The 15,999-nt window shown below is 40.9% G+C and overlaps 1 protein-coding gene across 1 annotated transcript in view; it reads right to left on the minus strand.

Annotated features, from left to right (window-relative positions):
* Window positions 1-15,763, minus strand: part of sorcs3a (sortilin related VPS10 domain containing receptor 3a) — a 288,150-nt gene extending 272,387 nt beyond the window's left edge. The window contains exons 1-2 of the mRNA XM_073476289.1: window positions 15,488-15,763; window positions 15,095-15,367 (exon numbers count right to left, since the gene is read on the minus strand). Coding sequence (XP_073332390.1) covers window positions 15,095-15,367; window positions 15,488-15,763 — 549 coding nt within the window. The remainder of the gene's footprint in view (window positions 1-15,094; window positions 15,368-15,487) is intronic.
* Between the last annotated feature and the right edge of the window lie 236 nt (window positions 15,764-15,999).

Genomic DNA, 15,999 nt, shown 5'->3' on the forward strand with positions numbered 1-15,999 from the left:
TTTCTTTCCAACCTAAAATGGAAACCTTTTATCTCTTGTGGATGGAATATTTTGTTCTTTTTTTTATGTGTTTGTCTCCAACGCCCTGCTGTTTGTATGGAGACTGTTATATCATATATGGCCTAAATATCCATGACCAAAGTTTTTTAGTATGGTTTCTAATATTCTTCTAGACTTGTCAAACTATCAAGTAATAGTCGGGAGTGACTTTTATCAGGTGTGTGACATAAATTTGGACAAATCAATAAATGTTATTCTAACCCAAAGCCAGGAATTGTCTTGTGGCATTAACACATTTATTTCTGATTTGCATATTATTGACCCACGGCATCTAACGTAACCCATCGACTAGGAATTATACCTTTTTTTACGCCAGGCATAAGACACTCTTGAGAATTGATTATATATTTGTTTCTCCTCACTTGAGCCATTGTAATAACACCATTGATATACTTCCTATCATAATATCAGACCCCGCCCCAGTGATGCATCATATTCAGATGCTGCAGAGCTCCCATACTCATACATACAGGTGGCGTTTCAATACAACATTACTCCAGAATTCTAAGTTCTTACAACTGAACTCAAAACTGAAAAATAATCTTAAAACATTCCTGGAAATTAATTCTCAACCAGCAACATCTCTCCAAACACTTTGGGAAACTACCAAATGCTTTATAAGGGGAGAATCCACCTCATTTGCCTCACTTACAGGCATCCAAAAATCTCAGAATCACACAGTTAGAAAGTGAAATACAGACACTAGAATCCGATCTGAAGCATCACTTCTCTGACCAGACTCCCTCAACTCTCTTGGCTTAGAAATTTGAATTAAATCATTTGCTTAAGACTAAGGCTGAATTCATAATCCAACGTACTAGTGTCACATTTTACATCCAAAGTGAAAGCTCAAGTAGACTTCTAGCTGTCAGGCTAAAACAAAATCAATCATTTTCTATCATTGGTGCAATTCAGACTCCACCAGGACCCGTTACCTTTAACTCAGATTAAATAAAAGATACCTTTGCATTGTTCTACTCATCTCTACACAGCCGTACACACTCCTGATCTGACTGCCCTTAAATCATATCTGTCAGAACTCAGTTTACCCTTGCTGACTATTGATGACACAGAATGCCTTGAGGTGCCACTGACTCTCAGAACTTAAAGAGGCTTTGAACTCGATGCAAAGGGCAAAATCGCCAGGCCTCTATGGCTTGCTGCCGGAGCTGTTCCTTGAATTGTGGCATGTTATTGGGACACTCCTCTTGGATTATATTAAATATGCCCTAGACACAGGATCCTTTTATCACGACCAAAATCCATCTCTTATATCCGTATTGCTTAAAAATGAAAAAACCTCCTTTGAAGTGTGACAGCTACCGACCAATATCACTCATTACAACCCAAATTTTAGCGAGAAGACTGAAGCTGCATGCGGTCAAGCTAATTCATCATGACCAAACAGATGTTTGCATGATGTGAAGAAGCCGTCTTATGTTGCCTGACGCAAGTCTCCCCTTTAAAAACCCTGAGTCGGATGCCCACCGGGCAGCAGTGTTCAGCTTGGACGCACAAAAAGCATTTGACAGGGTGGGTTGGGATTACTTTTGGATGGTATTGGAAGAATTTGGTTTTGGTACAAAATTTATATCAATGATCAAAATACTTTACACTTACCCTTGTGCAGTTGTACAAACAGGTAATATTCTATCAAAAATATTTCCGCATCAACGCGGCACTTGTCAAGGTTGCCCATTGTCTCTGCTGCTCTATGCACTATCACTTGAACCGTTGGCTCAGACAATAAGACTACATCCCCAAATTTCACCGATCAGTATACATGGTACAAAACACAAGATTTCTCATTATGTGGATGATGTATTACTCTATTTCACTGATACTTCCATCTCTTTACCCAAAATACTACAAGTCTTTACCCGGTTTAGTCAATTCTCTGAATGAAAATTAACTGGGGTTAATTTCTCCTCGTTCCTCTGAATGACTCAGTATAACACTTCAATATAACCAAATTGTCTTATATATCACGCACAAACTATGAAAAATTCAAACTGGAAATTTCAGCCGATATCCAGAAGACTGGTCTTCTGCTCATATTGTATATATATATTTATATATATATATATATATATATATATATATATATATATATATATATATATATATAAATATATATATACATATATATATATATATATATATATATATATATATATATATATATAAAGCTCTGTGCAGAGTTGGGTGTTTGCTGATGTACCATGATTCCAGCCCTACAACTGTCCCGTCACATTTTAGTCATTTGATTCATTGTTGATGTCAAAAATATCAATATATGCAGGTTTATATTGTCCTTAAACCACTAGAAAATACAGTAGCCAAAAAAAGTCTACTGTGGCTGTTTTATTTTCACTGTAGCCTGAAGGTATATGACAGACCAGGAATGAAACTGAGCATCATTGATTGTAAAGGCCCACTATCAGTCTCTCTATGACAGGACTGGGGCAGCACAGTGGCTACCTTCACAGAGAATTATTGGGATTTAAAAGGTTTAAGCTTCTACTTTGGAGCAGCAGAAGTACTAGGTGTCAAGTTCAGGATGACTATATGTATTTTTGTTCAATATGAAACAGCAATATGAGTGAATATTCAAGAGGCTCTCTTCATTACAACTACAACAAAAAGGTGATAAAGCTCTACATTAAAAAAGAACAAGCCCTCGTTGATGCTGCCTTTTATGTGCTGCTCTCAGCACGACAAGCCACACTGCAGAAAATCACTGTGCTGTTGATGCAGGCAAAAAGAGGCTTGCAAGCTGGAGCACGTAAAAAGTGTCAGACTAGGGGTATTTATTTAGTTACACGCCTGTTACCACTCATTACTCAACATTACTGCTTGTATTCAGGACAACCTAAACTCAAGACACAAAGAATAAAGCGCGGGAACAAACAGAGGAAGTGGGAAAATGAGCGATGAGGTATGTGGGGCCACTTGTGGGATGACTTTATTACAGCAGCAAGAAAAAGACACATTATTTAGCAGTCAAGGTGAATGTAAAGTAGAGGTTTTTATTTTCATTATGGGTTTGCAGTGTATGATTATGTCCATTTGCAAAATGTTTTTGCTACAAACAAATTACCCACAGGGGAAATGAATAAAGACAGAACTTTTTGAGCTTGAGCTCCGATCCTTGCCTCTTGAGTTAAATTAGCCAAAGCAGACAACTCTTAATTCATTGTGCTTCATTTGGTTTTCATGTGTTAGTGGCAGCTCACAACCATTAGTGGAAACACACATTAACGCACACAGTATGTGTAGACAAATGCATAAACACCCTCACATTCACACATAGCACACATCTTGGCCATTGATCAGTACAAATGTGACAGCAAGAGACAAGTACAGTCTAATTTCCTGAATCTTGCAGTCAAACCTGGCAACAAAAAGCATTTGGACAAATGCATCCCCCATCATCTCTACAGATAGAAACACGCTGACCAGCAACAGAAAGCAACAGCCTTCATCTGTACATTAGCTAAACAAACTTGATTACAGGTGGCAACAGCTTGTTGTCTGTTAGATCAAGGTGCCAACTCTCAAACATTCTCGAAAGCAGTTATCAGCTGTACCAACATATGAGACAAATATTATTTGGCAGATACTTTCCCTGTGATTGTTAAAAAGAGTGAGCAGAAAAATGGAAACTCCTGTAGTATAATCAAACAGCAATGCTGCGCTAAATGCTATTTCTGCTCTGTTTAGACAAAACAATCTACTCAACGTCCATCAATTTGCCTCTTCTTCTTCTCCTTTTGGTTTTATTGTACAGTTTTCATCAGCAGAAGAATGAACAGTTGTCAAGAAACCTTCAGTTATTCATACTTTCTATTATTCTTGCAACTTGAACATGAACAGGAGCAGAGCGGAGAAATGCACATGGAGTCAGATCCTCTAGATTCCTTCTCAAATCAAAAGTCCAGCAGCATTAAACAACTTAAATAAATCGTCCACAGGCTTGTATAGGCAACCAAGAGAGACGGGGAAGGTCTAATTATTTACGTCACGTCACGTGGCCAATAGAAAAGTGATTAATACATGTGAAAATTGTTAGCCTATTTAAAATTCGAGCTTGACAACTCAACAGCAGTCCCAAGGCCATTTAGAGTCCACTTGACTCACTTGTTCTTTAGCTTTCCACCATATCACCACGTAAGGTCACATGATTTTTTGATTGTTGTTGTTAAAGTAAACAAAATATTAGGAACATCTTTCATCATAATGCAGTCTAATACACCAACACCACAACCTAGAGCCTTAAAGTGTACTATAAAATAAATCATCAGGCAACTTAAACCTTAAATACAAATATTGAAATAAGCTGGTATTAAGTACATTGCATTACATCATATACTTGTTTCAACATGTTAAAGCATGAGTGCATACCTTTATGAGTGTTTACCTAGGGCAGTGTTAGTGTCACCTCAATGCAGCGAATAACTAAAGGGAACATGAACAGGACCTTTACATTGGCCTATCATACTCTGTAGTTTACGGCATCTTTTTCTAAGCAGGATTCTGTGAAGGCACTGCACTTTCTGTTCCAGTGGAGGCTCCACGCTTGCAGGAAACACCAATAAAAGTGCATGAGAATTAATAATTCATCGATATCCATGACCACTCACACTCTCTTTTATAAGGCAGACTTATATTAGTACCGTACCTGTCAAGCAGTTCAAACAACTCTTATTGCGTCATTAAAATTTTAAAAGCAGCTCAGCGTGGAGGCTGGGTAAATAAGAGACAATTACTGTGTTTGATAGAAATGTAATGCAGTCCCCTTTCAAAAGAAGTGAGCACAGACCTTGGGGGGAGGAAAATGACTTATAGCTGGTTGAGGGATGATTTATTTAAAGGGCACTTTTCAAGCTGAGTTCCACGCCGCATACTATGGACAGTCAGGAGTTCAGTCACGTATGGTGGCTGCTTAAGTATTTTGGGCAGCTTGAGAGGGGTATTAACAGGAAATAGAAATCCAAAATCACGAGCTCCTATCTCCCACTGGTATCAGTGAAAGACACTTACACAATCTGTTTGGTAATGGGGGGATGTTTAAGCAGGTTATTACCATTAAAATCCAAATAGAAATAAAGAAGCAGACCTGATTGTAAAGTTAATGCAGCGTGGACCCATTTTACAGCCACTTTCAATCTCTCATAGATAAACCAGTAGATCACTTTAATTAGACAATGTGTTAATTGACTGCGGGTCCTGGGGTGAGATGTGTCAACACTAGTCTCCATCAATGACAACCTCCTCCAGGCACGACACCACTCACTCCGACAGAGAGTGGGACGTGATACTGAGAATGATTGAGGGCGTGTGTGTGTGAGTGTGCATGTTAGTGTCTGTCTGTTATTATTTTTTTACATGAACATGCAACTCTGTGTCTGCCTGTGTGCATGTGAACAAGTATGTTTCCAGATCCCTATGACTTTGTGACCTAATGAATATACTGCATATTAATGCGTGGGAGGGACGGGGCCAGCTGAAGGAGGACAGGGAGAAAGAGAAAAAAGCAAAAAGAGGGGGAGGCAGGGAGAGAGAAACACAGCATGCGGTCTATCGCTTCACTGTGGTCTGACATTATTACGTGCTCATCGCCCGGCTGCTCTCCATGGCTTTCCTGTGTTTGGGAAATGGCAAATCACATCAACATTACAAAGTATCGCACTTGGCTCGGAAAAAAAGGTGGAGAAGGTCAAGATGCACTATGCCTCTGGGACTTGGAAGTTTCAGACTGAAAGCTCGATATTCCTCAAGTCAATCTATAGGTGTTCAAACTGTGCCCAGCAAGAGGAAGACAATCGGAAGAAGCAGGCTAGGTGGTACCCAGCATTCTCTGGGTACCCCAGATAGGGAAAAGGCATTTAATAGAATAGAAATGAAACTAAATTAAATCTGACACTGGGGTGTACCAATGTAATTAACACACATATTCTCCACACTCTCTTCTTCTGACCCCACACTCTTTCTCGCACACATATAATGTCAGCACCCTTGTACTGCCGAACAGGATCAGTGGCCAAGCGTATGATTATACTCAACTCTCTGAAGTCGTAGTGAGGTGGCTTCCATCAGCGCCTCAGCCAATGTGGCAATCATACAGGAAACATAATGAGGCCATTAAGTTTGGCGAACGCAGCCTTAAAGCCTCTTGTCCAACCGGCTGGGTTTCAACTATGCACGTGCTCATACCTTCAAAGCTTTTAGCAGCTTGATGTGATCGGAGATCAGCAGCATGCTGCAGCAGCAGGTGCAATGCATCCTGATTGGATGGCTTTCTGAATGGCATCCTTAATGTGATAGCGTTTCTGTGCCGAGTGCTAAGGAGAGTTTTAACATTATGTGACACGTTTAAGTGCATCTGGTGACCTTTAACAGGAGTTATAAATTCAGTCTCAAATTGTGCTGAGCCAGTTAACTTCAGGTGAAAGAGAAGAGCTGGATTTTTTAATGCCGTATGTGTTAGTCTGATATTTTATAAGGAGTCTGACAGATACTCACTCACACCATTTTTGCAAAGAGTGAGTGAAACAGGAAATGTTACTGTTTAACAACAAACTCTTTCTAAAATGATTTAACTGCACTGACACTGTAAACTTACTGGGAATTTAATAATTAGAAATTACCCCAAGCATCTTTTTCTGCATTCTAATTATTAATAATTATAATTAAATTATATTGTTATATGTTTTCATATCAGCGGATGTTGCACAACAAATACACCAATACAAATTTATCTGTGATAGGCCAGTATCTACCCATAACATCAGACAACCAATATACTATATTTCACAGAATATACAGATTATAATGACAACATTTCTGATACATAAATTTCAGATGCACCAGTGCGATCAAGGAAACTGTGTGGTTGCACAGTGCAGTGATTTTTGGGTGCATGTGCTGCAGCAGTGCTGCCCTTCCCAGACAAAACCCTTTGTCGGCAAATGTTGGTTTCGATTCTGCAAGGCTGAAATTTCTGCTACATTTTAAGGAATCCAGAAAAGGAAATACAACCTACGAAACAAAATGTGACTAATCCCACACATTTTGAAAGCTTAGACATACAGTGTAAGCATTTGGTGACGTAACATGCTTTCAAACCCACACTGCATGGAATCAAGAGGTCAAGAGAGAACCTCAGTCCAGCCCCGACTCTTCAGTTACTGCAGCCAAGAGTTTAAGCTTGGAGGCCAGTCAGAACGGATTCTCCATTCATGTTTTGTGGCACATGGCTTCTCGCCACAACATCATACTTTCACTGTAAAAAACAAAGGATGGGAAACAAATTTGTAGACACCAATTAGAGGGGGGGGGGGGGGGGATCAGGGACAAAGAGAGATAAGGCCCGCTGGAAGGGCTTCATTATTTATGATATTCTCATTTTTATCCCCTCTTTCTTCTTTCAGAACAGAGGGCCACCAGGGTAGCGGGAGAGAGAAGAAAAGAAACAACTTTATAATGTATTACCATCAGTAATTTAGGCTGAGGGGTGAGATGGGTTGATGGAAAGTGTGCCGGAACAAGACCTGCCTCTACATCCTAAATCATACCCCCTTGCTGCAGAGACCACGGTTGGAAATGCTACACACGGCTCTGTCCTTGTTGCTGGTTCTCTGGCCTCTTTCTACACTATGGATGGTGCATGTAATGACCAAAACATGCAAATAGCAGCAAGTTGGGTAGATAAAGTATTCTACAACAACATTTTTGCAGGATTTCCGACTATTTCACATATAGAATCATTAATCAACTCCTGTTTCGGAAGAATCCTGCAAAAATGTGAGTATTATATTTGCTTTACATGCCTGAAATGTGTATGCTTCTGCTGCCTGACTTTTTTTCCCCTTCACTTATTGCCCATAAGAGTCGGCATGTGTTCTCAAAAGGGATTTGGGAATTTCAAACACACACAGCTCTATTTATGACTTGCCAGATACGGCTGACCTGTCTCTGCATGTGTTCTCACTTTAAAGACTTTAAAGACCACTCGAGTCTAGCCTATACTCAAGCCGTCTTATGTTAATTTTTCCTCAAAGCTGACAACTCTTACAGACAGAACAGATGAAGGGACATCAAAGACGGCGCCGTGTGCCATAGTTGGTTAAAAAAACCTCTAAGAGTGTAAATATAATGTTGATCGGACGACAAGCCGATGCCCTGTCCAGAGCCACCGACTAAATATGCTGATGTTTACGGTCACAGTTTTGTTAGGGTAACACATTCATCGTGATTACGCTGTCAGGAGGAAATCTCAAGGTTCCCTTAGAAGAGATGAATGTTTTAAGATCACAATATAAAAGCACGGCGTAAGCTATCCATTTTGTGTTCAAGCTGTCAGTCACAATGCCGTTATGCTCATGTCTGCTGAGGTTGGGGGGATTACACAGCCTCAAAGATACTTCAGGAACGAACTTGTCACTTTGCTGTAGGGATGCTTCATTGGAATTATGCCCATGAATATAATAAATGACAGTTTGTCTCAACATTGCTACCTCTACGTTCTCGGTTAATATCTAAGGTTAGGGCTTCGACATAACCTGTGTAAGCCTGAAGCACAGACATGTAGACACATACAATGACAGACAGAGAGAGGTAGGGCAGTGGGGGCAGAGGCAGCAAGTTGGACAGGTACAGAGAAAAAGTGAGAGTGCATTAGCCTTGTGTACATGCCTCAAAGGACACACCATTCCCCTACAGGGAACCCACAGCAGCGTCAAAGTCTCCCAGAGGTAGTCACAGTACAAGACACAGCCAGCCAATCTGGCTGAAATAGGACTGGTAGAAAAAATCTCTAGACCAACGAGGTTTTTGGTAGATGCCATAACCAATAAAAAATGTTTTTTAAAAACAGTGTACCAGTCAGCCTGCTGAGATTCATTAACATTTATATCTTGGCCATTTTGTCCAGAAGAATGAAATGGTTGATCAGGTGGGAGTTCAGTATTTGGATTTAAGGTGAGTGGAACAGGGCACATGACTGCCACCGTGCAATAAGTCTGTCAGTCATTCCAGTGACAGAAAGGGATGTAATTGCCTTCTAAAACTGACTAATATGAGCATTTTCTGAAGGATGGCTGGCTTGGCTGAGGAAAGGGAACACTTGTGGCTATGGTTAAAAGGAGAATTGTTTGGTTGAGGTTGGGGAAAAATTGCGTACATGGTGTAAACCAGGGGTCTTAAACTGCTGGGCCTGTGCCACGTTCATCAAAAATGCATCTACAGAGCAAAACAGCGGTTTGTAGACAGCAGATCAATTTTAAAAATGTCTGGGAGTAGTTTTATTCAGTCTGTGGGAGTAATGGACAGGAAGGAGCTGTTTGATGAAGAGCTGCAGGTGACAGGATGCACACATCCAACGTATCAGAGAGGCAGCAACTCCTTTTCCCTCATTAATGTTATCAGGTTACCTGTTATGAGTTGAAATCAGACATATTGCCAAACAGGCACATTGACAACGAATCCTCTGCCATCGTCTTGTCAATCAGCTCTCCTAACTCTCTCCCCGCTAAATGTTAAATATGACACCTGTCATGCTGCAACTCTATTGCAGGCCCCAATAGAGCCTCTGGTCGTTACATCTGTCGTTGGACTATTGATTTATTAAAAAGCAAAACCATGTGTGTATGTATGCGTATATGTATGTACATACAGTATGTATGTATATGTATATACAGTATATATATATATATTTATATACTTTTCTTTCTCCTTGCACTAACTGTTAAAAACTAATAGTAAAAATGTATACAAGCTGCTGTTTGCATTTTTGTATCATTATGTTAATAATGGAAACAAAAACTATTTTTTCATAAATATTGCACCTTCTTGTAGTACTTAAACACTGTAGTGGCCCTCCGACAAGATAACAGTACAGGCAGTGGCCCCAAGCTAATTTGAGTTTGAGACACCTGGTGTTAACAAACCAATGTCAACTGTTGGCAGAAAACAGGATGCCAACAACACTGGAAAATATGCGGACAACAGTTGTGGTCACGGTTCAAAAAAACATCTTGGTCAAGATGAGGGGAACACTGTGCTCAAAGTTAAAAGAAACAAACACCGACTTAAGGCTAGCAGATGAGATACTGTCATCTCTAACCTTTACAAAGTAGTGTCCTCCAGTGTTCCACTTTGATACCAGAGGTTGCTACTTTGTTAAGGTCAAAGAAACAATCATGGTTATGGTTGAAAAAACTACTGGGTTGTGGAAGAGTTGTTGTCAAGGACTTTATCGTTAAGGTTTGGGAAAGATTGTGGTCATGGTTAAAATAAACCAATGTTGACTGTTAGTGATGGTTATTTTTAAAAGAAGAATTACATCAGGGGTTGTCCTTATTTTTTAGGCCAAAGACCCCTTAAGCTGGTAGAGAGACAGAGCAGGGACCCCCTACTACTTACAGTATATTGTATAAAATTCTGTTGCATATTAAACTGGGTGTACAATAACATGTAGGGTGACTTATAGTGACGGGTTTAAAAAAGTTAGCAGCACTTGTATCATGGCTACATCGCTACGTGTTAGGCACATTAGCCCCAGCTTCTGAGATTTGCTTCTGAGGTGTAGGGTATATCAGACTTAGAAACCTTATAACACAATTTATTGTGGCTCACAAGAATATCCATACACTTACACATATGGTAAGGTGTCGCACAGAAATTTAGGGTGAGGTACGGTTAGGTTACCTTGCTTGCTTTTTAATTAATCTTTGACAAAAAAAATATGGGTTTGCAGGCCGCCTGTTGAAGACCCAGAAACTATTTAAGCTTCAGGAAATATTGTGGTCAGGGTGAAACGGAACCAATGTTGACTATTGAGACTTGGTGGAAAGTGTTACTGTATTCTTCCTTCTTAAGAAGTTTGCAGCATAATAACACTGTCACGCAAATTTTGTTGTATTGTTTTGCATTTTTTGCTTTTATCGACGATAACTGAAAGTGTTGAAACAGACAGGAGACACTGTTCTACGGTGTAGGTCTTAACCACCAAATCATAAAGATGCCTCAGGTGGTGTGAGGTGTCGGCCTATTCTCACTCCCAGTGAAATACAGCAGCCTGGTTAGTTGCTCTACTTTCCTTCCGGAGAATGGGGTTTGTGTCCCGTTTATGACCAAGAGCCAGGAGTGATTTTGTTTGAATGTATTTTACATTAGAAAGTTAACGTACGTATATGACATAACCTACGTCGCTTACATTAGTGAGGAACTGGTGTGATGTGGGTACATCACTGTCCCTGTGTTATATGAGATATGTCACTTGCGTAACTTACGTTACAAGACTGAATTTAGTTTATTTTAAAGAACAATCTTTTCCTAAGCCTAACCAAGTATTTTTATACCTAAACCTGAACAAAACGTGAACGTTTGTCAACGTTAAGAACAGTCCAAAGTAGGGATGTAACGGTTACCGGTGTCACGGTAAACCATGGTAACATTCCCGACGGTGAAGGTTACCGTTTAAGTTTTAATTACCATGGTAACCGCCGCGGTCGATAACCACGGTGTGGAAAACTCGCGAGATACTTTATCCAAGTCTCCCTACGCAGGCGCAGCGTGCAACGTGCGCTTGTTATGTAGTGAAGAAGACATGGCGGAGGGAGGACGTGATAGTAGCGGCATTTTTCCGCCTTCAAAGAGAACCAAATCTGAAGTCTGGGCGTATTTTGGTTATTATAAGAATGCTCAGGGACAGCTGGTCGAGGATGGCAGCCCTATCTGCAGGAGCTGCAAGAAGAAAGTTGTTGCGAGGGGCAGTAACACGTCCAATTTACTTACTCATTTGCGCGACCATCACCCTCAACTGTTAAGTGAATGCAAGGTAAATTAACCTTAAGCTCAGGTGCATGATGTGTGTGTATGTTGAATTTTCTCTGTCTAATTTGCTGTCACTAATGCAAACTGACCAGATAGTGGTATAACTGAACGAAGTTGATCCGTGATTTGGCACGTTATCTGAACCTCTTATTAATTGTAGATTTCACTTTTTAAAGTCGACCTAATAATTCCCCAAATATTGATGCAGAGCTGCAGTGAGGAGGATTTGAGACAAACACGTACTGGGTGGACTGAGTTAGTGAATGCAAACTGACTGAGATGACTGACTTTCATCTCAGCTCCGTTCACCGGAGCAGCGTCTACCTGTGGCTCAGCAGCCATTAGACCAATCAGATTGACCGAGTCCATTGACAACAGACGAGCAAGCAGACAGAGACAGACAGCCAATATATATAAGTAATATCAGAAATATATAATAGGCCCTACTTGTGGATTATTTCTAGAATAGACTATATATAAAGAATAATCTAAAATGGTGAATATAACAAGTGTCTAGATAGAGATAAGAGCCAAAATAGTGTTCATAATTAATTTAACAATAATCCTTTTTGTTTTGATCTAAAAAAATATCCAACCTGTTTCTCACAAAAGTGATATGATCTAGATTGTGAGTTTTGTGATCTGTTGGTTGCACCCTTAGTATTAAGTAACAATGACAGTAATAATTAATAATGACATTTTCTATTCATTTTTTTCACAGAGAGGGTCTGCTGGCCAATCGAGTGCTACTGCCAGTACATCTCATTCTACCTCTGTAACGCAGACATTACAGGACGCGTTTCAAAAACAGGCTGCTTATACCCTAAGCCTTTTAATATATAATAAATCTATTTAAATATAAATCTTGGTGAAATTATTTCAATTTATCAGTGTATCAGTGTTTTTTCAACATTTTGAAGACATTTTAAAAATACCGCGGTATACCGATAACCGTGATAATTTTGGTCACTATTACCGTGGTGTGAAATTTTCATACCGTTACATCCCTAGTCCAAAGGTAATAATTCTCTATGTCATAATATGCAAACTGTTTTTCAGCGAGCTTTATATGATATTATTGCTAACTTGACTGTGCTTCTTGTGCCAAACTGACACCAAAAGGGTAAGCAGAGCATCATAGTTTGAAGCTTAGGGCCACTGACCAAGCTGCCACATTTGAGGGCAGTCTCTGAAGTCCAGTCAGGTGAAAAATGAAATCCACAAAATGTTCACGGGGCAGTGAATATACAGGCAAGATCGAGATGGTCATTCTCTGACTTAACTACTACTGCAGTTCAGTTAGAGAACTTTAAGCTCAATCTCTTTGACCTACCACTCCATTCATCACCAGAACAAGCACCAGCGGCAAATGAAGATTAAGTGGCAGATCTCCTCTCTTGAGGATGCTCTTGAGGCCACGCCTGGCTTTCTCTTCTTTTTGCCACAGAAGAAGACTTCAAAAAAAGAGGCCTCAGTCTTCAAGATAATTGTTAAAGATTTAAAGCTGAAGGGTAGCGGAATTCAATAACCTCCTCACCCTCTCCATCCAGCACAAACTCATGCAGTCACACACACACATACACAGCTACGCACACACACACAAACATGTTCCCCACACAGCGCCTCAGTCTTCACTGCCGGTTAAAAAACAAGTTCATGCACCGTGTCATAATCAGCTCAGACAAGACTGAATATGTGGGATTTTTTTTCAAATGGAATAAAGCGTGGGGAGCAGCCACAACAACAAATTAAGCCTGTGAAACCACAAAGAAGAGCCCATCGGCTCCATGTGAGCTTACACGGTTTTGTAAATGACTTTGATTCATTTTGTCTCATTATTCTCTTCCTATGAGGGTCCTCTTGTGCAAGAGGGGCCGGATTTTCAACCAATTCATAGAATGGGCATGAATGTGGTCGGTGTCGTTTAAGAGACATATTCGTGGAACTTTGAGGAGTATTTACGGCGCGTTAAAGCACCAGGTTGCTCCTGTGTTTGAGGTGTAGTTATGTTGTGACACTCAAAAGATGCATGTTGTCCTCTCCCACCCAGAGAGTAAGGCAACTTATTATTATTGAGGTTAATTTCATGATAGTAATAATAATTGGTTAATTTTGATGATGTATCTTTAACTCTTGACTCTTTAACTGAGCATCTAGTATTGTTTTTGAAAGTTGTTTCAGAAATTTGGTAAATAAATGTTTGATGATAAATTGAGTGGTGAGAATAACAAAAAACAGACATGTTTACCTCAATTTCTCTTTTTTTGTCAGTACTGCTATGATCCTATATCATTCAGTGCAGTGTCTGTGTCATTAGGCACCATTGATTTATGGAGGCACATTTAGGACTAATGAAGATGGGGCTAAGACCCAACCATCAAACACCCCCCTTTGGAAAGACTGTTGTAATGCATCCAGGGCTGACACCTTTTTACTTGCGATATAAATACTGTATTATTACTCACTGCTAGTCACCTTTTTATTTTTTTAAAAAAGGTCTCGAACAGTCATAGAAACCAATTTAATTCACTCGTTTCCAGGTATCCAGTTCAGTAGATCTAAAAATTCCAGGGACGCATGAGCAGTCATAGAGGAGAAATTCACAATCTAAAGAATTTAAGGCCTTATTGGAGATTTAGCAATAATTTATGACTCCCTCTTTCCCCAATCAATTAGTTTGGATGAAATGCCCCGCATCATCTGGGAGGAATGAATCATGAATTAGCATATCTCAAATTCACTGCAAATAAATCATAAATATTTTTCCCCCCACTACGGCTATAAATCACGAAATAACCTGAAAAGGCACGGCTTACAGACCGTGCATAAAAAGGGAAGTGTACATGTTCGGATAATGTCACAAAATAGCACAACAGAATGCTCGCACGGAGAAGAGTTTCGTGCGTAATTGCTGGGTGAGTCAAAGGTCGCGGCCGAATACAATTCACAGTCGCTGCACAAGTCTGGCATTTAGGGAACAGTGTGCGTCGGTGCGCATCTGTAGCTTCCAGTGCACCTGTTAACAGTGAACCACAACTCAGCGGCACGACAGAGCACCGAGTCTCTGCTCTGTGCGTCACGGAGTTTGTGCTCCCAGCTGCTAGAAATATGCCACTCTCAGCGAAGAGTTCATATGAAATGGAACAGATTATGCAGAGTGAACAATATCTATAAAAAACAATTCATGGTTACTCACGCTGCTGTTTTGCCCTGACCAGTAGACCACCGCGTGGTTATGCGCAGAGTCCCCCGTTAGAGCGAAGGTGCTGCTGGTGAGCCTTGGCTCATCCTGCCGGTTATTCCCTCTCCCTTCGTCCCTGTTCCATCTGAACTCGGACCTTCCCTGCCTGTGTGCGTCCAACAGCGAGCCCCGATCCTCCGAAGCGTCCGTATCCATGCCGGTCACGCCGAACTCAGCAAACTCAGGACCGCTTCTCTTCGCTCTCTGGAGCGCAGCATCCTCACCCTGCTCGGGGTCCCCTGCCTTATCACTGCCGCGGTGACTTTCCTCACTGGACCCGGGTGCATCTCCCTTTGCACTAACTCCATCCAAACTGACATCTTGAGGGAACTGGGGGACATCCTCGACAGAAACGCCTGTCTCGTGCTCGTCGTCCACTCCATTATTTTGGTCGGTAACCCCGAGTTCCCTAAACTCTACTCGGATGCTTTTCAGGGTGCTAGGTTGCTCCGTCGGTTCCGTGCGCATCCCCAGCTGTAAATTCTCCAGGTGAAGTTGAACTGGCGACGGGCAAGATGCGCAAGTTATCTCCGCCTTGGTATTTTGCAGGGTATGAGCGGCTATCATCAGCCAGATACTCAGAGATAAGTGCAAACCTGGGCAGAAGCCAGCCCAAGTCTCCATCGCTGACAGAGATTTTAGGGGTGAAGGACCGTTGGAGACCTTATCCGACACCTAAACTCCCTTCGCTCAGGTCGATATGGAATAACTGACGATTCGATTGTCCGCCTGGTTGTTTTGGGGGTATAAAAGTGCTCTTCAGCGAAACTGTTCACGTCCAAGGATCTTTGGTCGGGAAAGCCACCACACAGGAGGGAGGAGCTGTATCGCAGCCAGCTGCCGAGTGTGCGCCCGGAAGA

Source organism: Pagrus major, chromosome 1 (genome assembly GCF_040436345.1).
Source record: "Pagrus major chromosome 1, Pma_NU_1.0".
NCBI classification, from domain to species: Eukaryota; Metazoa; Chordata; class Actinopteri; order Spariformes; family Sparidae; genus Pagrus; species Pagrus major.